Source organism: Anas acuta, chromosome 3, assembly GCF_963932015.1.
Source record: "Anas acuta chromosome 3, bAnaAcu1.1, whole genome shotgun sequence".
Classification (NCBI taxonomy): domain Eukaryota; kingdom Metazoa; phylum Chordata; class Aves; order Anseriformes; family Anatidae; genus Anas; species Anas acuta.
The window spans coordinates 63,717,477-63,743,530 of record NC_088981.1 but is presented as its reverse complement, the minus strand read 5'-3'; the positions used below and the strand labels follow the sequence as shown (position 1 = coordinate 63,743,530).

At 38.8% G+C, this 26,054-nt stretch overlaps 1 protein-coding gene across 2 annotated transcripts in view; it reads left to right on the top strand.

Annotated features, from left to right (window-relative positions):
• Positions 1-26,054, top strand: part of TPD52L1 (TPD52 like 1) — a 55,195-nt gene that overhangs the window by 9,027 nt on the left and 20,114 nt on the right. For both annotated transcript variants that reach the window (XM_068677534.1, XM_068677533.1), the window contains exons 2-3: positions 11,936-12,051; positions 17,856-18,004. In XM_068677534.1, coding sequence (XP_068533635.1) covers positions 11,936-12,051; positions 17,856-18,004 — 265 coding nt within the window. The remainder of the gene's footprint in view (positions 1-11,935; positions 12,052-17,855; positions 18,005-26,054) is intronic.

Sequence of the window (26,054 nt, the reverse complement as noted above, 5' to 3'; positions counted from 1 at the left end):
GAACTCAAAGGCTAGTTAGTTGTGTCCATGTGAACACAGAAATATGAGGGGAGTGGTATTCTTGTTGTAGTGAAGTGCCACAGGTGGGAACTGGACTGGAGAAAGGTGAGCAAGCAAGAATGCAGTGTTAACATGTAAGATGAATAGAAATGAAGGCATGAATGGAAGCTATTAGCAGAGATGCAAGCATTGGAATAGGTTTATTTCAGAAAATGACATTGTGTTATGCCCATCCTACAACAACATCTTTAGAAGAATGTTTGTACATGTATATGAGGCAGCAGAAGAGTGCAGAAAAGACCAAGACTCTCCTTTGGTCTCTTCTCAGACTTTCTTAAGGTACAGAAGGTGCAATAGGGATGATAGCAGACAGGTAATGTGTGTGGCTTGGGGCAGAGGTTTGGGTGATGCTCTTACAACTGTGATCTAATGCAATCGTGAGGGCGTAGAATCTCTGGTGATATTCCCAACCCCCTTCCTTCTCTTGTCAATGTGCTTGCCATTACCTGTACCCAGAGCAGCTGTCAGAGAAGCTGACCCTTTTTGGTTCAGGGTTTATCTTCCCTGTTGATCCACTGTGGCCACAGTGGCTCATACCTGAGTGTGAATCAGGGACCTGAAAGATGGAGGCTGCATGGTGTGGCTGGAAGCGCCTGCCAGTCTCCGTATCCTGGCCTGGTAGGTGGTCACTCATCCTGGAAAACATCATTTGTGTGACCCAGCCTGCCTACAGAGGCCTATCTCCTGTCCTCAAACCCTACCCAAGAGAAAAGGCCGAGCAACCTGTTTCTATGGGAACTTCACAGACACCCAGGGCCCTAAGCCCCAGATGCCTCCACCCACAGGCTCACAAAGCCAACACATTTCTTGGTAATTGCGTGCTACAAAGCACTGAGTGGGCAAAGGCACAAAGTGCTGATGCCAAAAACTGTGAGGACCTTAGCATGGAGCTGAACATTAGGAGCAAAATAGTAAATACCTCATTTCACAGTTCAAGGTGCTAGCTGAAAGACTACAGGAAAAACAAATGAAACTTTGGTTTGAACAGGCCCAGCTATAAATGGTACTGTTCTGGTTGAGGAGTGTTTTGTGGGGACTGTGTCCAAAGAAGTCATGCCACTAACTCCAGGGATAAACTTGAGGTTTATCAGGTCAGCCAGCAGTAGGAATGGCTGCCTGGCTGTAAGGCCATGAATTTGCAAGCAGTGAGGTGGCACAGATTAAAGCTACTTTTCAGTAGATTTGGAGTATTTGTTTTAACAAATAATGCTATTTTAAAGGGCCTGTGTAAGGGAATGCAAGATAAAATGTATAGTTTTAAAATAATATTGACAAAATAAGCTTTATTTTTGTTGGTTTTAACGGGAGTGCCTTTCTATTGTAGATAGATGCTTCCAAGAGTAGGTCAAGTTCCTGCAGGTAAGCCTGGTGGAAGTCTGCCCTATCAGATAATGATCCCTTTGGAAGGCAAAAGTGAACTGGCACCATGTAGCTCATTGTAATCCCAGGGGGATTAAGGGTTATTACAAACCAAAGCAGGCGATGCTTAAAAACGGGTTTGTGGAAGGAAGGACACAAGAGCTGCCTGGTTTGTGGCCTGTGTTGATTCACTACTGCTTCGGGATAGCCGTGAGCTCTTATGTAGTTTAACATCAGCCTTTAAGGAATTTTGGTGGCAAGGTATGTGCCTTTATCCCAACTTTGTGGGTGAGTTATTGTCAGTAATTTATAACTGCGATGCTGCCTACTAGGCTGAGTCACAGGTCACGGACCTTTTGTGCCAAGAAGTATGCAAAAGGCAGTCCTGGTCCTTAAAAACTGTAATCTTTACTCTCCCAACATGAGAGACTTAGCAGATGTCAGGAGGGATAATTTGTCCCTTTTATTTCAGCACTCCTAATTCTGTATTTTAGCGTTTGTAAAAGAGCTGAGATTTAATCTGTATTAAAGCAATGGGAATTATGAATTTGAGCCTGAAGTGAATAAGACTCTGTCATGTACCCAGTTATAATTGTTTGCTGTGTATTTTCCATAGGAAGTTTATGAGATCAGACGTGGCATATCTGCCTTATAGGTTAAGATAGCTAGTTTTGTTTAAAAAAAAAAAAAAAAAAAGCTGCTGGCTGCAAGATTCTTCTCATTTCTAATTAGACTTCTAAAGATCTTGTTACTTATGCTTTCTGTGATCTAAAGGATACAAATTACAGCTACTTGAGGAATTTCTTCTTTAATTAAAAAATAACACTTCATCGCTTCTTGTAACACAGATACTTTGTTGGAAATTAATTGAGGAGACTCGTGTGTTTAATTATACTGCAGTTAGATTGCTATCTAGTGATACTCTTTTGCACCTGGATTTGGGAAAATACAGCAAACTGATCCTTTCTTGGGAGAGGAAGGTTATTAAATCATGCCATTAAGCTTCTGTGATTTTTGATTCAGTGAAGCAGATGTGTGAGCTTAATTATACAGTTGGTGGCATCACAGTCACTTCTGCCAGCTGAGGATGGCACCCAAGATGCCTGTCTGTTCTGAGATTGGAAAAACGCACCTCTCTGTATTTTTAGTGTGAAAGGGTGGGTTTAAAATTTTAACTGACAACTTCCACCTCTGACTGCCAGCGTTTCCATGTCATAGCTCTTATCTTCCCCTACATTTCTTATTCTTGAGTCTGATTATATATGCTTTATTCCTTCATTTGTGCTATGCAGTCTTAGAGCTTCTAGAGTACCTAATTTGTAGAGAACAAGTCTCCTTTGTGACTCAGTGTCATCCACTTTCTCATTCCCTATTATTCCATCGTGACTTCATCTTCTTTCTTTTTTTTTTTCTTTTTTTTTTTTTTTCTGTTCTGCCTAAAGAAAGGGAAGAGATGATAGCCCTTCCACTTGTGGCATCTTTTTCTCTCCCTTGACCTCATGGAAGGTTGTGCAGAATGATCAATAGAATGCACAGTAAGTGGTACAATACTGTCATTACTTTCAGTATTGACATAATAGAGGCATCTGCTGTCTTTAAACTGTTGCATTTCACAACAATTGCTTTGTATTTCCATAGCTACAGCATAGAAAGCAATGTCCCCGTTGTCTTCCCCGGGTAGACAGGATTATTATTTTATACAAAGCAAGCTAGATATTTTTGGATAAAATGCTTAATAACATGACAGCCAAACATTTCTGGATGTTTCAGCTAATTATTTTGTTTGGAAAATCAGTTTCTAGGTTGAAGCTTGGTACCTACTTTTAGTAAGTGATATGTGTATATATATATTTCTGCTATTATTGCTGTTCTCACTTATGTATTGCATTTTGTTTTTTTAGGATGATTATCAAATCCTTTACCAATGTGTGTGGCTTCTCAGTGTAGTGGTCAAGCTGTGGAGATGGTTCTCTGCCAATTAATTTTTGCGCAGGTTGTCTTCCTCCACTGGCCAACTGTGTTAGTGGGGAAAAATAACATAGTGAGATCCTCAAACTATAATTACTTTTCTGTTTTAGAAAAAAAATGAAAGTGAAGAATTAGCACATTACAACTGGCTGCTTAACCAGGGACTTCAAATAAAAGTGTTCCTTTGGAAACCTGACAGACTGTTTCATGGTTAGGGATAGATGCCTGGTTTGAGGGAGTTAAGAGATGGGATGGAAAGCCTAAGATCTGTAGTGAGCTGCTCCAGAGTGACTGAGAACATTTTTTCTAAGATAGTCAGCTGTGTCCAAGAGCTCTTGAACACCCAAAAGCTGTGCTCCCTCCTTCTTCTTCACACTATGCTGGGCCAAAAGCCCAGTGGAGAGAGGAAATGAAGAGATTTGCCCATCCATATCTACTGCTATGGGGAGCATACTTGAAGAAGGGAGATTGAACCTCCTTGCTCACAGGAAGGTGGCTTTATGCCTTTGGTCAATGTGACCAGTGTGGCTTGAGTTCTTCCCTCTCTGAACCAAGATAAACCCAGCCTCTAGTTTTATTTCCCAGTCATAGCTTCAAAACCAGTCTTCCTTCTCCTTTGAGTTCTAAGTCCTCTAGGAGAAAGACAGTCTGCATGGTAATTGTGAAGTTCAAGCAGTTTTAGACTTTTCCACAGATTGAACCAAACACAGAAGAGATCTTCCATCATGTTCTGTCTTTTCTAGTTGGATTAAATGAAAGTGTATCTTCCCATTTAGATCCTCCTGTAGTAACAGAAGCATAGAAGAGGTCCTGGAAATCTTTGCAATATTTTTTTTCTGATTTTTTTTTTTTATTTATTGTACAGGCTTCTAGGCCCCCTTTCTTCCTCCCCCCCCCCCCCATTAATCTATACATCTGGCATTAATTCTACATTATAAAGAAGATCAAAGACACTAATGCAGTGTCTGGACAGTGCCTTTGTTCTACTTACCATTTCATCCCTTTGAAGTTTTAATTGCAATTTAAATTTGTAAACAAGTTTTTTCTAATATTAAATAAGGCAGAGTTGTGCATACCTTGCTATGCTGTTAGCTGCAATGTAATGACATGGCAAAAGAAGCTGAAATGTTGTTTTGCTTAGTCCAAGAGTTACGTAATTAGAAGATGTTTTCTTCCTCTGATATGAATACTAGATAACAAGGTAGGTATGCTATTTTTAACAGGTCAAGAAACAAAAAATTCGAGCAGTAAGAGGACTTCAATACTCGACTGTTTTGTTAGAGTAAAGGATCATGTTCTATTTATTTCCCTGAAATAAATGCTGGGGAATATACACAAGCAAAAAAATTGTTGTTCTTGCCTTTAACTTTGTTGACACTGTGGTTAATACAGCAGACATCACTGCCAATAATGTGATGTTGTGTTTCTAACAAGGTCAGTGTATAAGAATTAGCCTGATAGTTATCCTGTAATAGTGCCTGTAATGTTGCCTCCCAGAGTTGAGCCTTGATTGGGCTTCTGTGTTGAGCCTGACAGTAATCAGAAGTACAGAGGAGACAGTGAGGTCTTGTTAGCTGACCATGGAGTATGATAGGTGGTAGGTTTGTAGAATAGGTTCCAAGATTGCTTCTGCTCCTTCAATGTCTCTCTGTGTGATTGACTGATTGATATTTTTTCCCATGAAGGAGAATTGCTGGGCACCAGACACAGCAACTAAGATTGAATTCAGGAGAAACACGAATGGCTTGATCTGGACAAGATAGAGTAGCAAGGAGATGCTACTAAGTGGTGTTGTGTGGACTCCCCCTACCTCTTTTCTCATGTCCAACCTGTTAGTGGCCTACTGGAATGAGACTTTACATTAGCTGAATGCTCAGAGATCAATGTGTAAAATATTGTTATGCTGGGAAAGGACATGAGATACAGGATGCTGTGAGTTCCAGTGATGGCTGGTAATCTGCTAGGTAAAGCTCCAAATTAATCCTGGGAAGCTTGCAACACCTGTGCTATGAAGTGAAGTAAAAAGGCATTCAGCCTCCCAATAACCTCTGCTATTCTACACAAGTGGAAATTTCATTCCCAGGTCCAAATCTGGGTATTGGTATGATTTTGGAATTATACCAGCTGTGCATCTGAACGTATTTAATAACCTTAACAATCCTACCAGTTTTTTATTATTTTTTTTTCTTAAACCATGGCTAGAAACAAGGCATGGTATTTGGTATTTCTTGGAAAAGTGGGGAAGGAGAGCTGGGAATTCAGCATGAATGCAATTCCTCCAAGAAGAAACACATATATTCTAGTTGGGAAAAGGAAGAACATTGGGAACGTCAGAGCAATCCAGACCAGTCTTTTTTTTTTTTTTTCTCTCTCTGATTCTGCTGTGAAGTATCCCTCAAATTAGATTTCAATCTTAGCTGTGTTCAGCTCACTCCCCATAGTGACCAATACTCCATGGCTCATAACTATGAGCTGTGCATCCTTATGAGAGTAGTACTTGTGGATGGGCTTACAGGCTTATATGACACCCTTAGAGTGCACTGGGGGGTAATAGGCTGCTTCTTGGAAAGCTGCCCTTGGAGGATAGCTCAGTCATCATCAGACACTCACAGTATTTCCCTCTGTGTGGAGGCTCTAGTTGCAAATGTGAGAGACGGCAGAATCTGTAGAGAGAAAGCAATAATTGGGAGAAATTTTCTGCTATCCTTTGCAGAGCAGTACAATGCAGAGATGCCCACAAACTCCAAACAACTGGTATATGCCTTGATCCAAAGCAGAAGTACTAGTTCAAGGCTCAAGAGCAGTATATTATGTGATGATAATATATGTGCCTGAGCTGATAAGTATCGCTAACTACAAGAAAGGAAGTCTATTGATGCAGCTGTAGCCTGAATTTAAGCTGGCTGATAGAGCCATATGTTGAGCTCCATTTCAAAAATAAATATGTCCTAATTGTAACAACTCTGCTTGTGGTAGCTGTGTAATCGATGGCATTGTGAATGCAGACCTTGACTTTCATTTAGCAGGATTAATCCTTCAGCATAATGCATTATTATGGACTGGTCTGGGGACAATCAGATGTCTTATGGTCGTAGAATTATGTTAGATTCAGGCCAGTGAAATCAGTTTGTCCTGGTGTCAGCTGGGATAGAGTTAGTTTTCTTCCTAGTAGCTGCTGTGCTGCTGGGTTTTGGAATTGGGAAGAGCACAGTGCTGATACAAGAGGGATGTTTCAGGTGGTGCAGAGCAGTGCTTGCACAGAGCCAAGGCCTCTCCTGCTCCTGGTGCTGCCTGGCCAGCGAGGAGGCTTGGGGTGCCCCAGGAGCTGGGAGGGGACACGGCCAGGACAGCTGGCCCAGGCTGCCCAAAGGGATATCCCACAGCATGTGGCATCATATGGAACAATAAAACTGGGGGTTGGCTGGGGTGGGGGTAGGGAGCTGCTTGTGCTCTGGGTGGGCATTGGTCCATGGCTGGTGAGCAACTGCATTGTGCATCACTTGCCTTGTATATTCTTTATTATTATTATTATTATTATTTGTCCTATTAAACAGTCTTTATCTCAACCCACAAGCTTTTACTTTTTTTTTTTTTTCCTGATTCTCTCCACCATCCCACTGGGTGAGGGGGAGTGAGTGAATGGCTGTGTGCTGCTTAGCTGCCTGCCAGCTTAAACCACAACGCAGTTAACTTCAACAATCAGAGTAGGAATCCTAGTAGAGTAGGGTTATTTTAGTGTGCCTACTTTTGTGAGCGTGCTGTTTTCAGCTTTAGTTTCCTGCACATAAAACCAGTTGGCAAGTTGTTAATAATAATTCTGACTAGGCATTTATTTATCACTTCATGTGGAAAACTGTTGGCTGTTGGGAAATTTTGCAACTTTGAAATTTTATGCTTTCTATCTTTTGTCAGATAGGGTCCTCGCTGGAAGTTAATGAGTAATAAGTATTTCTCTAATTCTGTAAATTAGGAGAAGGAGTAACTTACATTAACTTTATAGCTTCCCCATACTTTCAGTGGGCTGTTGTGAAAACAGAGCCTTGAAATGTTACCTGACTGGATTTGTGACCTCCCAACAAGTGGTCTTTTTGTCTGCATTTTGCACAACCGAAATCAAAGCAAACCATTCAGGGCCTGGGATTCCACTGCAAGGGAATGAGACTTGACGGGGTCTCCAGAGACTTGAGAGCAAACATGGGTAGTTTAATAGAAAATAGCCTGCCTGTACGTTGAACAAACTGTTCGTTGTGGTCATATAAAATAACCAATAAAAATGATATTTTAGTAAGCAGCTAGTGATCATTTAAAGTACTCTAAAGTTAAAGGAACAGATGGGTTTTACGTAGTGGTCAGCAAATGAAAATCTAAGTGCACAGCAAAGACTAGCATATCTCAGTGCTGCAGCCTTCTGGCGAGAAAGATTTGCCTGATATATCAGTATAGTATATATATAGATATTGATATGTTTAATTCCAGGTGAATTAGAAACCAACTAAGTTCTTTCTACCGACAAAGAAAAAAAACATGAAACAACCAAGAAAAGCTCTGTGTTTGTCTACTTGGTTGCAGCAATTTTCTATAAAGTGTATGTCTGCACATGCATACAGGTGAAGGTCTGGATTAATAAAATGCCTTTTTTTTTTTTCTTGGGCAAAGTACATAATTGCTGGAATTGAATGTACGTGGTCAAGTATAAAAATGCAATTTTATCGTAAAATTCTAGCTTTAGATGACTAAATATAGCACTTTATATTGTAGAATAATACTAGATTCTAGGATTCGGCTCTAACTGTTTAGATCAATCAGCTCATCCTTGTGTATGTTTTCATGAGTTGCTAGATTAAGTGCGTTTAACAAAATGTATAGCTAGATTAAACACACTAAATAGTATCGTACCTCGTTCCTTGATTCTTAATTACTCAGGCAGTTAATTGGAGAATACAGGAGCTCACTGAGATTCCTAATTCCATTATGCTTCTGTATCTGGTACATCTGTAACCGATGTCTGAAAGGTGTATTGCTGCCTACTTGAAAGGACCCTACAGGCAAGGTGGGCTGAATGCTGAGCTTCTTGCACAGAGCAGAAGGTGGAAGAGTGCTTTGTGCTAGCAATACTAGCAATAGAAGCTGTTTTACTACCAAAATCAAAAGTCACCCTTACTTGTATCAGTGTGAATCTCGCTGCAGGTTCCTTTTCTCCCTGGGGGCCACAACATTAAGCTGTTTTATGAATAGGAAAATCTCTGTAGCATAATTTCCTGTGAATCAAGCTAATGCTGTAGTTTCCCCAGGGGCTGTGATGAACTCCCCTGGTCAGGTGCTGTAGGAACCTGGCAGGAGGCATGCTCTGGTGGAATGGAAGCCATGGTGCTCAGAAGTGCAAACTTGGCCATTTTTTCTGTTGTAAAAGAGATACTACGAATGGCCTTTCTTCTCTGGTTTCTCTGATAACTCATAAAAGAATGAGCACATCTAGTATTCTGTCTGTCTGTGAAATCACTTTACATCTTCTCTACCACCTGACTGTTTTCATTAAGCTTGTTATAAGAGAGCTCTAACTCTGTCTGAGGTCTAACACAGGAGTCAGTAGTTATTAGAGGGGAAATAGGGACGGGCACTTAAAAAAAAGAAAAGAAGGAACAAATTCTTGTGAACCCTACTTGCAGACTGCCTTGCAATTGCTTGTGGACACTCAAATCTCTAGGGGTTAAGTTCCTTTATTCTTTATTCCTCCATTTCCTAAGCTGAAGACTAAGAGAGACAAACTAGAGAGAGTCTGTGAGGGCAGCCCCAGACACTGAAGAGATCAGGTCAGATTCAAGAAAGGAGTTTCTGTTGCTCAGGTGGGGAATAAACTGGGAAGTTCAGATGAGGTAGCACCAGAACTGGAACATCCTACCTGTGCTGATAGGCCTGCCCCAGGACTGAAGTGGTTTGTCATAAATGGTGAGGGGATACCAGTGAAGATGTCCTCAGCATAGAGTGGAGTGGCAGGTGAAGTTGAAGACTGAAAGCAGCTTCTTGGGGGGTGAACAAGAAAAAACAACCAAGGATTGTGAAGGAAAGGCAGAGACTGAGAAGAGCAATGGAGGAGTCAGAGAGTAGGTTGCTAGTAGGTTCCTTGTGCTCATGTGGGAAGTTTAAGAATTGAGATTAGTTGAAAGAAGACCAAGACACACAGTATGGTGGAGAGGTGTTCAGACTGGAAGGTGAACAAGGTGACTGAAATAAAGCCGATGCAGAAGGACAGTGACCATTAGGGAGGACTGTGGTAGAGGCTTTAGAAAGAAGGTGGAGGCTGAGGGATCAGAATAGATTTTAGGGGACTTGATGCTTGTGCGAGACACAAGATCAGAATTGTGACAGGCACTGGGTAAGGTTGCAGAGGGTCATTAAGAAGATTGACATGCATGTGCATTTTTTTTTTTTTTGAATGGATTTTTATTTCAGTAGTATTTTGAAGATCAAACTTGACCATTTGGTCTAATGAAATCTTACTCGATCTTTGGTGATTTTGGTCCGTGCTGGCTTCCACGTATCTGTCTATCCATTGTCTAACAGTTCTGGCCTCTTAACCTAGGCAATCCCAAACTAATACTGTCCCTTAAGTACAGATCTGTCTCCTTTTTAGCTTAAGTATCAGCTGGTCCTAGATCTCCTTTATCTCATGTCTTTTACTAATTCAGCCCCAAGATTTTCCTTAAGGGTTTTCAACCTTAAGCCTGTTGGCCCTAAGATTCACCCCAGTATTTCCAAGAGCTGTACTTGGACTGCTGCTCCCCCAGTCTGTGAAGAAAAGGAAACTGCTGCCAGGACCTTGGGGGAGTAAGCTTAGCCTGATTCCCATAGCAACTCTGTTAATCCTCAAAAAAACTAAATCAAACAATTGTGTTTAGGATGGAGTGGGGCTAATGAAGGTAATTTGGGAGCATTCCTACTGAATAAATATGCTTTTCTTTTGTTGTGACTTTGGCAATCTAGGATATCCTGGCAAGTTGATTTTTTGGGTAATAGCAAAGGTAAGAACTTCTTTTAAATGCTTTCTTCTTTTTAAAAGATTTTTGTGCCTATGGGTGGTGCTCAACTTTTGCGTATGGTGCCAGACAGGGGTTCAGCACCTGTGTTACTTCCCTTTCTCTTCCCACTCATGGGAGGTTGTAATTAGTAAGACTGAGTTTGCCACATTGTGCTCTGCGGTGAAGCTGCTGCTAAGAATCAAATCTGTTCTATTCTGTTAAATAGGAGGAAATCCAGGTACGCTGTGGGAGTCTATATGGAAGAAATGATGAAAGGCTGGAGGGAGTTTTGCTTTCTTCTTTTTCTTTTTACATACTGAATGAAGTACTTGGTTTCACGTTGTTGAATACTCTTGGCTTGCTGCTTGTAACCTCTACTCCCTAATGTCAAAACTTAGTTAAAGTCTAATCTCTGTGGAAAAGAGTATATGGATGTCTGTGGAGGCCTGAAATAAGTTAGTCTCTCCTGTATTAAAGAGCACACAGATGTCAGGAGTCAACTGAGATGGCTGGTTAGCCAGCTGAAGAACTGAAATACAGGGAAAAATGTTGTTTGATTTGTAGCCTGGAAGAAAACTTCCTTCTACAACAGGAACAGATTAAGAACTTCAAAACAAGTTCTAAAGGATTGTTTTCTGTTATGCTTTGCATTGTTTTGTTTGCAGACAATGAAGAATGAGAGGCTGCTATTTAGTGAGATCCCAGCTGCCACTCTTCTCTTCACTGAGTGTTTGGGAGATAGGTTATATTGTGGTTCTTCTGAATGTAATATACCAATTCCAGGTCTCGCAGACATTTTTTATGAATAGTTTGGTTATCATACATACTGATGCTGATCTTGGACACACAGAAGAAGGTGGTGACTGGAGATACAATATAATTATTCCTCCTTTACAGGTTTAGATGAGGAATCAAGGTAAGTTTCTCTCTAACATTTAGAAATTTGCAAGCAGGAGGTATGGCATTTCCTTCTGCAAACTATGGCCACCTGCAAGGTTCTCAAATTGTCGCAGAGGTATTCTTAAAGCAAATCCTGCTTGGTAATAGACTTACTGTATTGCTCAATGTGCTATTGCCACTATTCACATAAGTGATACACATTAATCAACTTTATTTTTTTTTTGAAGAAAACCAGGGCTTTTTAGTTATTGTTTTGTTTGGATTTGGTTGGTTGGTTTGGTTTATGCTTTTTTGTTTGTTTGTTTTGTTTTTCTGTATTAGAAAAAAAAAAAAAAGATGTCTTGCTATGGACTGGTGGGATCCAAGGTGATTGCCTTCTTGGAATGAGTGGTGCTTTAACATATTAAGTTGCTTTTATTAAAGCAGTTACCATCTAATGCTTCCAATTGTTTTTCAAAAGTAAGAAGAAACAGAATGCTCATGACCTTTAGCAGGCAAGCATTGTTTTGTAGTTAACTTCTTTTTTTCCTAGTGGGTGAATATTACAGCATTCTTTGCTTTTAGAGGATGTCAATATTACAGTTGAAATAACTGATAGCAATTGTTTTAACTTTTTAACTCTTTACTTTAAGGTCTATTGGAAACCCAGGCTTTGAATGAGGCAGATGAAGACATGGTCACTGATGTTGATTTCACCAATATGATCTCTGAAGAAGAAAAAGAAGAGTTAAAAATTGAGCTGGCCAAGGTAATGAATTTGAATTTCTGTGAGTATTAATGTTTCTACTTCCTTTAACTGAAATATATTCATTGTAGGGTGAAGTACACATCATAAAAATTGCTCTTCCTTTGTGTAAAACTCTTCTAGGGTACAATAATGTGAAATAATTCTTTTCCTTAGATATTTTTGAAATGTTAGCTATCTTTTACCTGATGATTATAAAGCTAAATATGCCATTTTAGTCAACAAAAGCCATTTTTCTTTATTTATAAACCTTCTACAAAAACTGGAAGGTGTTCCTCTTATCAGATCTATGAAATTGTTGTTATGGTGGTGTGACACCTGATAGAAAAGATTCTTTGTATGGTGCTCAAAGGAAAAGATGCTGCTGCTGGTTACAGACAAGACTGATGATGATTGGCACAGTAATTTCACTGTGGTTCTGTTTTCTTCGTCACCGATGTGTCTGGAGACAGTTGCAATTTTGATTTGCAATTACTGTTTGCCTAATTAAAGAACTTCGGGACACCATGAAAAGGTTTAAAAGTAGTACTTAATGAAAAAAATAATGGGAGAAAAAAGGTGTGAGCTCTGTGGTCTTTTGATTACAAAGGTTAAGGTGATTGTCTAGATTCAGCCTCTGATCAGAGTGCTCTGTGAAGTGTTTGCTGCTATTGCACATGGAATGGGCTCATCCAGGAGACAGCTCTTTTGCTGAGAATAGCTCCTGTCTTTTGTATGACAGAAATATTTAAATTACTGTTATAATATTAAGTACTCTAAGAAGTCATATTCCTAGTGACTCTGAAGTCATTTACCTTCAGTGCTGATTTAGGATTTTCTAGTGAAACAAAAAACAAAAGATTTTTTTCACCTCAATGTTACATTGAGCCTTGTTTCTGAGTTGTTAGTTACTTTTTACTTCTGTGCTGATCCTGTTACTTCAGTAAATTACAAGAGGATGCTGAAATTTTATGTACTCAGTTCATCACATAGCAATGAGGTAGGAATTGGCATGTTCATTATTGGCCTTTTGTCAGGATGAGAGGCACTGGGCACAACCTGGAGCACAGGAGGTTCTGTCTGAACATCGGGAAGCATTTCTTTAACTGGTGGGTGACTGAGCACTGGCACAGGTTGCCTATAGAGGCTGTGGAGCTTCCCTCTTTGGAGATCTTCAAAAGCCACCAGGACATGGTCCTGGGCAACCTGCTCTGGGTGGCCCTGCTTGAGCTGAGGGGACCACGGGGGCTGGACCAGTTGACCTCCAGAGGTCTCTTGCAATCTTAACCCTTCTTTTATTCTCTTCCCTTTTCTGAAAGGGACAGATGAGGTATATTAGAGAAGCAAGGAAGAAAAAACACTTCCAGCAGACATCTGAGAAAGATATGCTGCTCTCAAGGGAATTTGTCTGTAGCGTTTCTAGTTATATCTTGTGCATGCGGATTCCTGTGGGAGCTGAGAGTGCTCAGTGGCTCATGATAGAAATGCTTTAATTCCTGTACCAACACACAAATGAGAGATTGCCTTTCAAATATTGTAATCTTGGCTGACCTAGAAATATTTTTTTTTGAATTTGCTCACAGCAGTTTACTGGTATACAACTTATGCTTAAAACCAAAATAAAACTGATAATTATGCTAAGAAAGGTTTGGAAAACTTCAGCTCAGTGAACAAAGTCAATATTTAAGTGATGCTTATGATTCTCAGAAAAGACTTACAAAAACTGGTAAGACTCTTTCAGAAAGAAACCTCTGTGGCAATTGGGTAATGTTTCCTTTTGAAAAGCTGCTTGTCTTTACTTTCAAGCCCTGAGCTACCGCTACCAGTGGTAGTTTTGTTTTCTTCCACGTCCATATATGTTGGATAAGACTGTCTTTTTGAGCCTGTGGGATCACCCTTTCCTCTTAGTGCTCTGAAAGGTCCAAATCTTCCTTAATGCTGCAATCACTTAATACTTGATACAATGGGGAGCTGTTGTGAGGACCTGTTATGCTTGTATTTAAACAGCAAAATAAGCATCCGTGTTGTGTATCTGCTGTATATATTCTCCGTGTTTCATAACTTATTCTCTTTCCCCTCTGGAATTATGAGGGGAGCTAAAACTACTGTTTTTCTGACAGGTTTATTGTGTCCTCTTTTCTCCTGCTAGTAGTCTTTTTGTGCTGGAAGCTTTTCAGAGCGTGGACTAACTCTGTTCTTCTATTTGTAGCATGGCTAATACAGCAGGGTTCTGAGTCTAATCGGGCTTTGGCATTTCTACAATACAAGTAAAATGAATACCTGTTGTAGGAATTTATAACAAGCATGTGAATTAATGGAGGTCAGTCTTGCACTTCAGAATAATAGCAGAAAATTGTAGCCCAAAAATTTTATGTACGGCCAGAAGCTTGTTTGAAGAACAGATTTTTCTTTTCCTTCCTTGGTGTGAGGAGTGTGGTACAGTGACTCCTGACTCATGACGAAGGCTGAGGGTTTGAGCTATTCCACTCACTGCTGTCTGTTGTCTTTCCATTAAATTTATCATTCATCTCCAGCTACTTGTTTCTGCCCCTCGTGCTGCACAGGCACAGGTATTTGTGCACCTCTCAGCAATGGATGTAGAAACTGGTGTGACTGAAAACAGCAGCTCATATTTTCAGTCTGATGGCCTTTACATAGTTCAGTTCGCTCTGATGAGGAGGGCTGTGCAAATACCCAGAACAGGATACTATGCATTGGGTGGTGGTGTGGTAGGAAAAAAGGATGCTTAGTCTAACTTAGAAATACATGATTAATTATGCTGTCTTGTCTTTTCTGCAGGGGCCCCTTAATATTTAATCACTTACTGCCTTGATTGTTAAAGCTAGCATAATAAATATTCAGCTTACTATTCAATTTACCATTCAAGCCTTTCATCTGTATTCTTACAAACAATGGCTGAATCTTTCCACCTCCACATTTTACATAGTACTATGTATGTTTCAGAATACAGATAATGCTAATTTACATAATTCCTTATTAATAGCAGTTTATCCAAAATGTTCTGTTTTACTGCCTAAGTACTTTTTTTGAGCTGTTCTATGAATCTTTACTTAAAAAAAAAAATGAGAAAGGGTATATATTGGAAAATTAGTTTGCTGTTTTTTCTAGCATTCCACCATCTTAAAAGGATGTTAAACCCTTAAAATGTACAGAATCATAGAATCATTTAGTTTGGAAAAGACCTTCAAGATCAAGAAGTTCAACCATCAACCTGACCTACCAAATCCTATCAGCAAATAATTTGCCCTTAAATAATCAAGAAAGGCAAAACAAAAGAAAATGTTTTCTTGTGTTTCTTTGCTGGAATTTACCATCTTCCTTCTATATTATTAGCCAGTCCCAGATTTCAGAGAGATGTCTGTTTTTGTAGATCTATTCCTGAGATCACACCTTTGTGTGATTTACATGTCAGCTACCCATGGGAACTGTAATTTCTTAGGTGGTCAACTCTGTTTTTATGCACGATCAATACAATAATACAGGAAAGGAAAAACAGTTATTAACTGTGTTTCTTAAGACCACAAAAAGGGAGAAGGGAACATAGTCCCCATAGGATGCATCTGTATCCTTCTGACTGTTGCACTTAGAAAGAAGGGAAGCATAAGGACTTGAAGCTTGTGTTTCTGTTGACTTAAGCGCTATTTTCATAATACAACCTGCATTTATAGTAAGGACTTTTCAAAAAAAGTGATTCCTGACTTTCATGAGAGTTAAGTTTGTAACCTGCTTAAATGCTTTCAAGATCCCACTGTAACTCCCTAATCCTTTCTACCTACTCCTGTTTTCAATCACTAATATCTGAGCACTTCAGGCCTTGTGTCCACTATTAGTTTAAAATGATGGAACTTGAGGAGGGCTTTGTCGGTTTTAAACCAGTCTCTAATCTCTACAGAAAAATAATTTGTTATCTTTAACACAGTCAAAAACATTCACAGTCTCTCCATTGAGCACAGGGTTAATGCTTGATTAGGGCTTTACAGCTTTGTGTGTCTGTTCAAGTGAACAGATGGAAGGACATTTTAATAGAAACCTTTGAATGTTTATATATCCAGGTACCTAGTGATCAGCCTAGTGCTACCCCAAATGGAAAGCATTAATGTTAAATTCTTTAACAATGTTATTCAGGCAAACTTGTGAGAAACAAATAAAGGGAGTTGCCAACTGCCATCTTAGGTGTGCTGAAACTTGTGATTTCTCCTTCCTGTAAGAATTGTACCAGTTATCCTCATAGAATAGAAACTCATGCTGCCTTCTTGACAGCATTTTATTTGCAGGTTAGGGATATAATGCAGCATAAAGGATATGGGGAAAGAATAAAGCAATTTTGGGTTGTTTGGTATTCTATCAGTGAAGTATTGGCCTCACAAGACTTGGTGTATGCTGCTATCTGCTTTGCTGAGGTCATGATTTTGCTTTGTGTTCATAGTCTTGCTGCTTAATTTTCCTGAGCTTCTTGAATAATTTAGATAGCAGGTAGTGACAAAGGAGAAGCTGATAGCTGGTGGATTAAAGGGTGAGATTTTTCAAAGAACAATGAGTTTGCAGCCAGTTTTACAGGGAAACAGAATGCATGAGTGTGTGAGATAAAAATAATGCTGGTATTGACATCCTAAACATAGCCCTGGAGGTCACAACTGATTTTACTGCTGCTTGCCTCATTCATTCCCTGCAGCCTATGGAGTTAAATCACAGGAAAACTGTCATTCCAGGGAACTTAACATAAGGTAATCAGACACGTTACCATATGTTATCCTATTAACACATGGAGGAAGGAGCACAGTTGGTAAGGGAACTTACAAACCTGAAGTGAAAGGCAGCTGCTCTCATGTCACTTACCCTTGTTAACTCCAGTACCTCTGAGTGCTGCTTGTACAATTGGCTTAGGAGAATTCACACCTGTGCTTTCAGGAGTGCTGTCCAAGTGATAGGCATCCTGAGTCAATAGCTGACTGTTTCAGTGGTCCCTCTTCTTAGTCAAGTGTTCTGGTTATTGCCATGCTAAAGCTCAATTTTGTTTTAAACATGATTGAAATAACATCCACTGCATGGAGAATTGTTTGGGTTGAATGTCATCGTTACAACTTGAATTTACATGGTTAGGTTAATGACTATGAGCTCTGAAAATATTAATTTGCTGTGTTTTTTAAACGATTCTATACTTCAAGTAGTGCCTGTTTCTTCTTGTTAACAGTCTGCCTGCTATATATTTTCAATTTAATTTTCAAGTATGTAAGGCCTAAGCTATAGGGATAAAACATATGATACTCATGATACTCTTAACTCATATGGTATGATATGATTTTTTTAACCTGCTCCTAAGAATTTGTATCAATTTTTACATAAGTGCAAGACTAGAAAAATGCACATTTGAAGTTAAAAGCCTGTGCATTCAAAGAGAAATAGCTACCTGAATTATCCAGTCTTCTTTTGTCCTGCTGATTCCCATTCCGTTTGTGAATGATAGGCTGATGTTTGAGATTCCTGATGCTCCTAAGGCAGATCTTGGTCAAGTTGCTGAATAATGAATTCCGGACTGGAGAATTATTTCTGTCTTAACAGGTGCATGGGTACAGTAGTGCACGTGGGTGGCACAGTTAGAGTAAGTTACTTAGAGCAGTAGTGCCAAACTTGTTCTGGACACTTGTGATCTACACAAGTACTTGAATCTATCTGCCTCTCTAGGCATCTACAAAAAAAAAGCATGTTTGCGCAAAATTCATTTAATCTCCTAGCATAATCTGTGTTTATTTTGCCGTGAGAAAAGGCTAACATTTCTTTCCTTTCTCCTTCCTCTTTGTTTCTCTCAGCTAGAGGATGAAATTTCAACTTTGCGGCAAGTATTAGCAGCCAAAGAAAAGCACCTGGTTGAAATTAAACAAAAGCTTGGCATAAGCCTGATGAATGAACTGAAGCAGAACTTTAGCAAAAGCTGGCATGACATGCAGACAACTTCTGCGTGAGTACAGACTGCACAAATTCCTTGTGATGTGTTGTGTAGCATGTTGTGGGTATTGCCTTGATGAGCCCTGGTATGAAATGTATCAATAGGAATACCTGCCAAAAGGGGTAGATGACAGGAACAAATCCTTCAGGCTTCTCAGACCAAAGAGACTTGAAAAAAAGCCTTCCACAGCAGCAACATGCTTTGCTACTGTGTCACACCTCACCCTTGCAAAATCACAGTAACTGAAGCTGTCATGGAACTGAGAAGGTCATCTGCATGTCCCATGACATGTTCCTACAGAGTCCTTACTAAGGAGAGAAAGAATACTTCTTTATCTCAGTGTGTTATATATTTTGAACTTCCAAGACAGACAACATAAAAGAAAGACTACTAAAATATTAGCAACCATTAAAAAAAATAGTACCATCATCTGAATTCTAAGGAACAACTGACAGAATCAGCTGATGTATGACCGTTGAATTCCTGGTTTTGTCTGTGCAAAAGAAACAACAAAAAAGGTTTTGGGGTAACTGTGCTATCTTTGAGGTTTTCTTAAGTCCTATGCACATCATTTTTTTTGTTATTTGCTAGCATTGTGGTCTTTGGCAAGTTGCGTATCCCAGCCTTGGCTTACCACTGTACAGAGTGGGTAACTAGTCCACAAGAGTTCAATGAAACTCGTATGTGTAAGCAGCTTTAGGTTCCCAGGGTGAAAGGTAATGTAGAAATGTGAATTGTTAGTCCACTGCTGATGTTGAAATGCTTTTAACTTGATTTTTTTTCTTCTAGAACAAGACCAATTATACTGTGGCAGTCTCTAGTCTAACCCAGTTACTGCCTTCCAGGAAGGTGCATTTGAAAAAAGTCTGAAATCTTGGGTGAGGAAGCTGGGGAGGGATGTTATTTGAGTTGCATAAGAACTCTTAGCACAAACCTTTTGTCTAGGTTAAAGAAGGAGTTAAAAATACACATATGGAAATAATGATAAGACCTGTCCTGAATCTACCACAAAAATGTTTGAGCCTGGAATAAGTAGTGTTTTTTCTAAGTTTCAAACAATTTCTGTTCTGTGTCACTTATGTTAAAGCTGATTGAGAAATAGAGCATCACTGAGAGAGATGGCAAATAAAACTGTGAGTTCCAAAGATACAAGAAATCCATCATAACTACTGAGGCGTTGGTCTCAGCCAGTACTGATCTTCGAAAATGTGAAAACACCATATTCTATATTCCTCTAAAACTTTTTTGTCCAAATTAATAACAACATTGGTAGAAAGAAGAACTTAACTTTCATGAATTGCTGTCTGAAAAGGTACTTGTTTTTATTTTTTTCGCAATTGACAACTGGATTTGAGATTCTTAGGGAGAAGAAAGAGTGAGTTGCTTCACACCAGAGGTGAGCTGGGAGTGAACAGCAAGGCAGGTAGGGCAGTGGCATCTCCCATGATGGAGCAGTCCCACAGGACCTGAAGAAACAGTGCAGAGCAGGTGCAGTGACATTAAATATGATTTAGCAGATAGCAAAGTTTCAAAATCAAAATATTTTACTTTAAATTGATTTTTTTTTTTTACCAAATTCCAAGACAACTTTTCATTTTCCTTTCACAGTGTTGACATTTTACAGAAGGATAAAGTGACTTTAATACTTTATTAGTATGGTATTTGCTACTCTTTAAGATGAGCTTTAGAAACAGCAAGCCATTAGGTGGTCAGTGACCACCTCAAGACCACCAACATTTAGGACTGAGCAGCAGGAGTTCATATGTGCCCTTGAAAGTCCTATTATCCATAGTCCAACTGCTCTATAATTCTGGCTGACACTTACTGTATAAGTCATGGTAGTTCAGCATTCTTGAGAACGGATGTGTTAAGTAATAGAGGTGATTCATTGTTGTTACACCAAAATAGTAATGGGGTAGTGTTACTCACCAATATTCTCTGACTTACTAAGGTTGAAAAGCTTGCTTTAAAAAATAAAAGTTCAAAATATTTACATTCTTTTATTTTAGGCTTCTAAATCCACAATTAGTCATTTTAAATTCTGAAGAGATGTGGTTTTAAGGAGTCTAGTTTTGCTTTCACTGAATCTTACTGGGTTTTGTAGTTGCTATGTTTTTATAGAAATTAAAACCACTTTTCTTTAATGGAGAGCTTTTCAAACCCACAAGGAACAATTAGGCACTTTTTTTTTTTTTTTTTTTTTTTTTCCCGCCAATAGTATTAATACTTCTTTAAAGCCCTCTATTTAGGGATGTATTCTTAGGGCTAAAGTGGACTTAGAGACTCAGTACCTAACTCAAAGGATGGATGCCACCTGGAATGACTGAATATAACTGAATATAAACTTGAGATCCTGACTATTTTTAAGCATTTACAATTTAAAAGGTTGGCCAGGTAGTTTAAAAGTTAACATAGTGTTACGTATGTACGTCAGAAATTATCATTAAAGAATTCTGTTATGACTAAAAAAGGGGAAAAAAAAAGTTTTCATGAAAAGGGGAGACAACTTGAGGTCAAGTAGGCTGATGTCCTTCATTCAAGATTATGGCAGGCTCAACATACGGTTCTGCACAAAGTCTGTTTCCTTGTCATTAATGCATGCTTTGGCGTATCCAAAAGCAATTCTAACCACTTCTGGTAAGACATTGTATTTGCATTGTATTACCAAAAGTAATGTGCAGCTTCTTCTGTATTGACCCAGGGTTTTTAGCCAGCTTTAGAGAAAAACAAAGAAAATCTTTGTTACAAATGTTGTTTGTAATGTTTGCATTTTTCAATCTTGTGTGAAATACACATGGAAGTCATTCACTTATGATGTTGACCAGAATCATAATAAATTTTTCATGCTCCTTGTTCATTTCCTCTGCCATTCATCAATGCGCTGATATTTAGTATAACGCATGTTAGGGAAGGTAGCAGGCTCAGCTGGTATGATTTCCCACACACGCCTTTTTAAAGATCAGGTTTTCAGTGAATAGAGGTGGGTGGATATTGTGTTAACTTCAAGCAATTCAGGTTTTTATTTACATTTTAAACATAGGTAATTCATTTATTTAGATGCTAGAAGCAGGATAATGTTGGTAGATTTCCAGGTTATTTATTTTAGCTTAAGGAATCATTAAAAATATCTTTGCAGTGATAGTTAGAGACCACAATTGAGCTTTTCTAATTAACATCCTGCTACAAAGGAAAGGTTTTATCTAACCTAAATACAGTGTGTTCACTTAGCTAAATCTTTTTTTTATTGGTGGTGCTTCAATAAAGGTTTCACAGTGCTTTCTAGTCTTCGGTACTTCAGATTTTCACTGTGTAGTGCATACAGGTAAGATGACTGCCTCAAACCTCAACTATTCTGTGATCCTGTACAAAATTAGGTTAAATATTTACAAAGTCAAAGTATAAAGATTTAGTCCAACTCCCCCTCTCAGAGCACAGTGAACTAGAACAGGGTGCTCAGGACTATATCCCTATATCCAGTCAAGTTCTGAATATATCCACAGCTGGAGGCTCTACAGCCTCTCAGGGCAACCTATTCCAGTGTTTAATCACCCTTACTGTGAGGAACCTTTTTCTTATTTTTAAATTGGCCTTTCCCTACTGAAACAGAGTAAGGATCTCGTCTTCAGCTACTCACTGAAAACTCCATGCGCAAGCTTAGTTCTGCTGGTAGGGAACCTGAGGACAATTGTATGGATTTCCACAAATAGTGGGAACTCGTGTTTTGTAATTCAAAGTTCTGCCAGGTGATGAGAAAATAGAAAGTAATAGTTAACTGCATGCGTTTTGGACTTGAAATCTACAGTACTTGGAGTCTCCACTAATATAACATTAAATATATAGCAAAGTGTGCCAGAGGATCAGAATCTTCTCAGGAAGTTGGCTATAATTTGTGGGCAGCCACAGGCCTACTGTGACTTTTAAGAACTTGGTATACTGTGTTCCCACACACATGCTTGTTATGAGTGGTAGTAATGGAAATGTGGGTGTTTCTGTTCATTGCAATATGTAATCACCTTTTGACATTTTCTTCTCTAAATTTGCAAGTAAATGCACTGGTTGTGTAAGTGAAGAAATAGGCGTGTTGGCTTTAGCAAGCGCATTACCTGTGTGTGGGTGTGAACTGTATGGAAGTAAAGAGAGCCTTTAACTTCCAGTATTTTTTGGTGTCTTTTGGGTCAGGCCATTCAATGTTCGTGCCTTTTTCAAAGATGTTCTTTTTTTGGCCACTTTTCTACATATACCTATGGCCTTGAAGTTGGAAGGGAGCCATAATGGAAAGTAAGGTTGGAGAAAGGACTTCAGCAAGTTAACATAGTCTATTCTCATTGTCCCATTCCTGAAAAATATATGGCCATTTGTTTACACCAGAAGCTTCATCTAATGGAAATTCCATAATGACTTCAGGTGATCTGGAACAGATCATTAAATGTAATGTTAGCTTCTCAGAGAAAAATCCAATCTGATTATGGTTTTGACCCAGAAAACGTATACACATGTATTGCAGATATCTGTAAATTTTATATCTCTCTAAAAGAAGAGGAGGTCCAACTGTAAACTGGAATCTCTGGAATGACCAGGATTTAAAATATCCAGGGTCAAGGGAAGGAAAGGGAAGGTCAAGGGAAAAAGGGGTAGAAAAAATAAAGCAAGGGGAGTGAATGAAAATGGAGAGATGAGAAGAAAAAAAAAAAAAGAGAAACAAAATGAGAAGAAAGGAAAAGGGAGGCAGAGATACGTTTAATCTGCAGGTTTTTTTTTTCTTTTTTTTTTTTTCTCTTTTTTGATGTAGTTTACAGTACAGAGCCCACAGACGGTATTACTGGTGCAATTTAAGGTGTGATAAACTGTGAAATTTTGTCCTGGAATGTCCTAAGCTCATCTGTGCTTAAACCAACATATTATGGCTTTTCTAACCAAGTATTAACTGTATCAGAACTGCTTGTTTTTCTCTCATTCTATGCTACACCACACAAGTAATGCCTTTCACAGTTGTATCCCTAGTGTTTTCCATGGTTTTGAAGACTACAGTGCAGGACAGCGCAGAATATTTGTCATCGTTGCCTGGAATCTTTCCTGACTCTTCTCCAGCCTGCTGAACAGCCAAATCTTCTGTGCTGCATGCAGATTTCTGGCTTGAGGCAGGTCCCCTGTGACCTGCAGTGGGTCGGTTCCCTCAGCTCTGCCCTTCCTCTCTCTGTGCAAGAGGAACTACCTGGGGCGTAGTTCCTTTGGCTGGTTTAGGCATACACACTCAACCAGGTGCCAGCACAGTTTCAATTCTCAGTGTATCTAGGAAAAGAAAGAATGTCTATAAAATACATCTGTTGTTGTTTTTGAAGTTGGAATGAATTTCATGTGATAAATTAAAGAAAGTAGACACTTCAGAGTGAATTTGGGAATATGAATGCTCGTAGAGTATGTTTTAAGTATATGTTATCACATACACATTTATTTCATTTGAGCATTAGAATAATTTAATTAACACTGAGCTTTGCTTTCACAGAAAATTAGCAGAAAAAGATTTTTCTAGTAGAGAGTTCCACAGAGAGTTAGATGCTTTACGTTGATTCCAGAAAATATCATTCTTAAGCTGACTAGTTTGAAAAGTAAAAAGAAGCAAGCTCCATGGGACATGACTTGTGCCACCAGGCTCTGCTCTACAATATGGTTTTGTTGCTAATTGTTTGCATTTTATTGCATCTAATGTAATCTCTATAATAGAAGTGGGTTTCACAAATTGATTAATTTTGCAAGCAAGCATTGATGGAGAAGAACAACGCTTAGTGAAGATATGCTAATTAGCTGTATGTGTTGTCATATTTTACAGAAGCTGATTTTAAAATCTTTATTATTCACTGTAATAGGTCAAATACGCAGCTTGCCATGCAAAATACGAATATTATCTTTGTAGCCTACTTCTGTCAGTAGACCGTGTATTGTGCTTATGACGGAAGGTTAGATTTAACTCTGCCATGTAAAGGGCAGCTCTGTACTGAGCTGAGATCAAATAGCATACAATATGATTATCCTGTCTTATCCTGCAGATGATGTTGGTCATTTAAAAATCCAGTTCCCTGACCTCTCTATACGTCTGTTGTTTGGCTGTATTTTATATGAAACACCATTTCGTAAAAGCTAATATGAGAAGTAATAATCTTCCTTAATTTGCTTTAAGTGGCTGTAAAAAATGAGGCAGTGAGACTTGGTTGTCATAAGATAATACAACCTAAATGCTATATACAAAGCTGTCAGGTAAAAATGCAGTCAAAATATGCTGCAAATCTGTTTTGTCAACAGTGTACATAATGATACTAGAGATGTGAGTTCTCTTAAAAGCTTCTTTTAAATGTGTTGAGGAGAGCATATTGTCAGAATATAACTGTGTTATGTCAATGTATTTTATGATAATTTCTAATAATATTGGTTTTATAGACATTTTCTTTCTTAAAAGGAATTCCTTGTTTTTAAAAAATAAATAAATAAATAATCAAAGTCAACGGATACATTTTTTACTTGAAAGTCATCTGAAAAAGATAATATTTGAAATGACAATGAGTTTGATTTACAATTTTACAGTTGTGCCAGCAATTCACATATACCATATCTGTTTAAACCTTTTTTTGTCTACAAAATACACTGTAGGTATTAGGAAGTGCTAAATGAAAAGCATGAACCTGGATCCTTGTTAGTCACTATAACTAATTTTCCTGTGCTATAGAATATGTTTAGATGCCACAAAAACAGAGCAGACATTCCTACTCTAACTGCCTAAATCAAGAGTCTCTTGTACCAAGTTAGCCTGTTTCTGCTTTTACTAATGCTACTGGGCATCTGGCATAATCCTTTAAAACTCACGACCATGGTGGTGACATTGTATGACTGTTAGAAAGAAAGGAATGGAGCCTGATGATGTATTTGTGTAAAATGTGCCACACTGGTGGTATTTCTGGAACCTCTGTGCCCTAAATTCATGGAGTTCCAATTCCTGCTGGAGCCTTTTTGCATTGTGGTTCAGGGTCACAAACCTTATTTTAGCCAATGGCTGACTATTGAGATGCTTTCACCTGTCCTGATGAGCTCAGTGATCAGTACTTGCCTAATGTTTGCCACTAACGGGTGCCAAAAGGATGAGAATCTGAAGGTATTGTACATCACTTGGCACATCAGAGCAGTTGGTGTTGGCAGGAGGCCTTGAGAAAAGACATTCTTACAACACTTTTTTCCCAGGAATGAATTTCAGTAGTTCTTAACTGGAATAACAAACATAATTTCTACACTTAGATGCTTCTGAAAATTATGTAAGCTGTTCAATGTGTTAAAACTACAAACTGCTGTGTGTTACCTGCAAATATGAGAATTGCTGGCTCAGGTTATTGATATTATGTGCAATTGACAAGGTTCCCAGAGATCAGAAAGGATATGTTGGAGGTCACTGATAACAGGGAGGTAACAAGGGGAAGGTATTGAATGAATGCTGTAAATACAGTACAATTATAATAAAAATATCTGAACCAAAATGCTGTGCTATGTGTCAATACGGAGTATAACTAAATGTAGTGAGGCAGTGTACTCTGGAAAGGTCATTAATTTATGAAGAAGACATAGTAATACGAGTAATGGTGGAGAGGCAGGGATGGCGTGTTGATTTTTAAGCTAGTTATCTGCAAGGTCTACCAAGATGCTAGTTATTTGTTGTCTCTGCTGGCAGGCATTACAAGTTGCACAGCATTTTTACCTGTGTTCATTTTGTTCCTTAAAGCTGTTCTTCAGTGTTGCTGGTGGGGGGAGGCATGCCAAAGGTCATTTTTGCAAGTTGATGCTGAAAAAAGACCAGTTGCATAACAGTCTTATCTGGATTTACGCTGTTGTGTAACATCAAAAGTATTAGAAACATAAATGCAGTCTCCCGGTCTTTCTTGCTGGTAAAAATACTGGGGAGGACATTGCATTTAGGGGTTTTACAGGGAAAACACAAATCAGAGTCATTTTAGCCAATTCCCAGAAGGTGTATTCTGACCAAAGTAATGTTCAGAACCACGTAAGGGGATCCACTGTTTCCCAG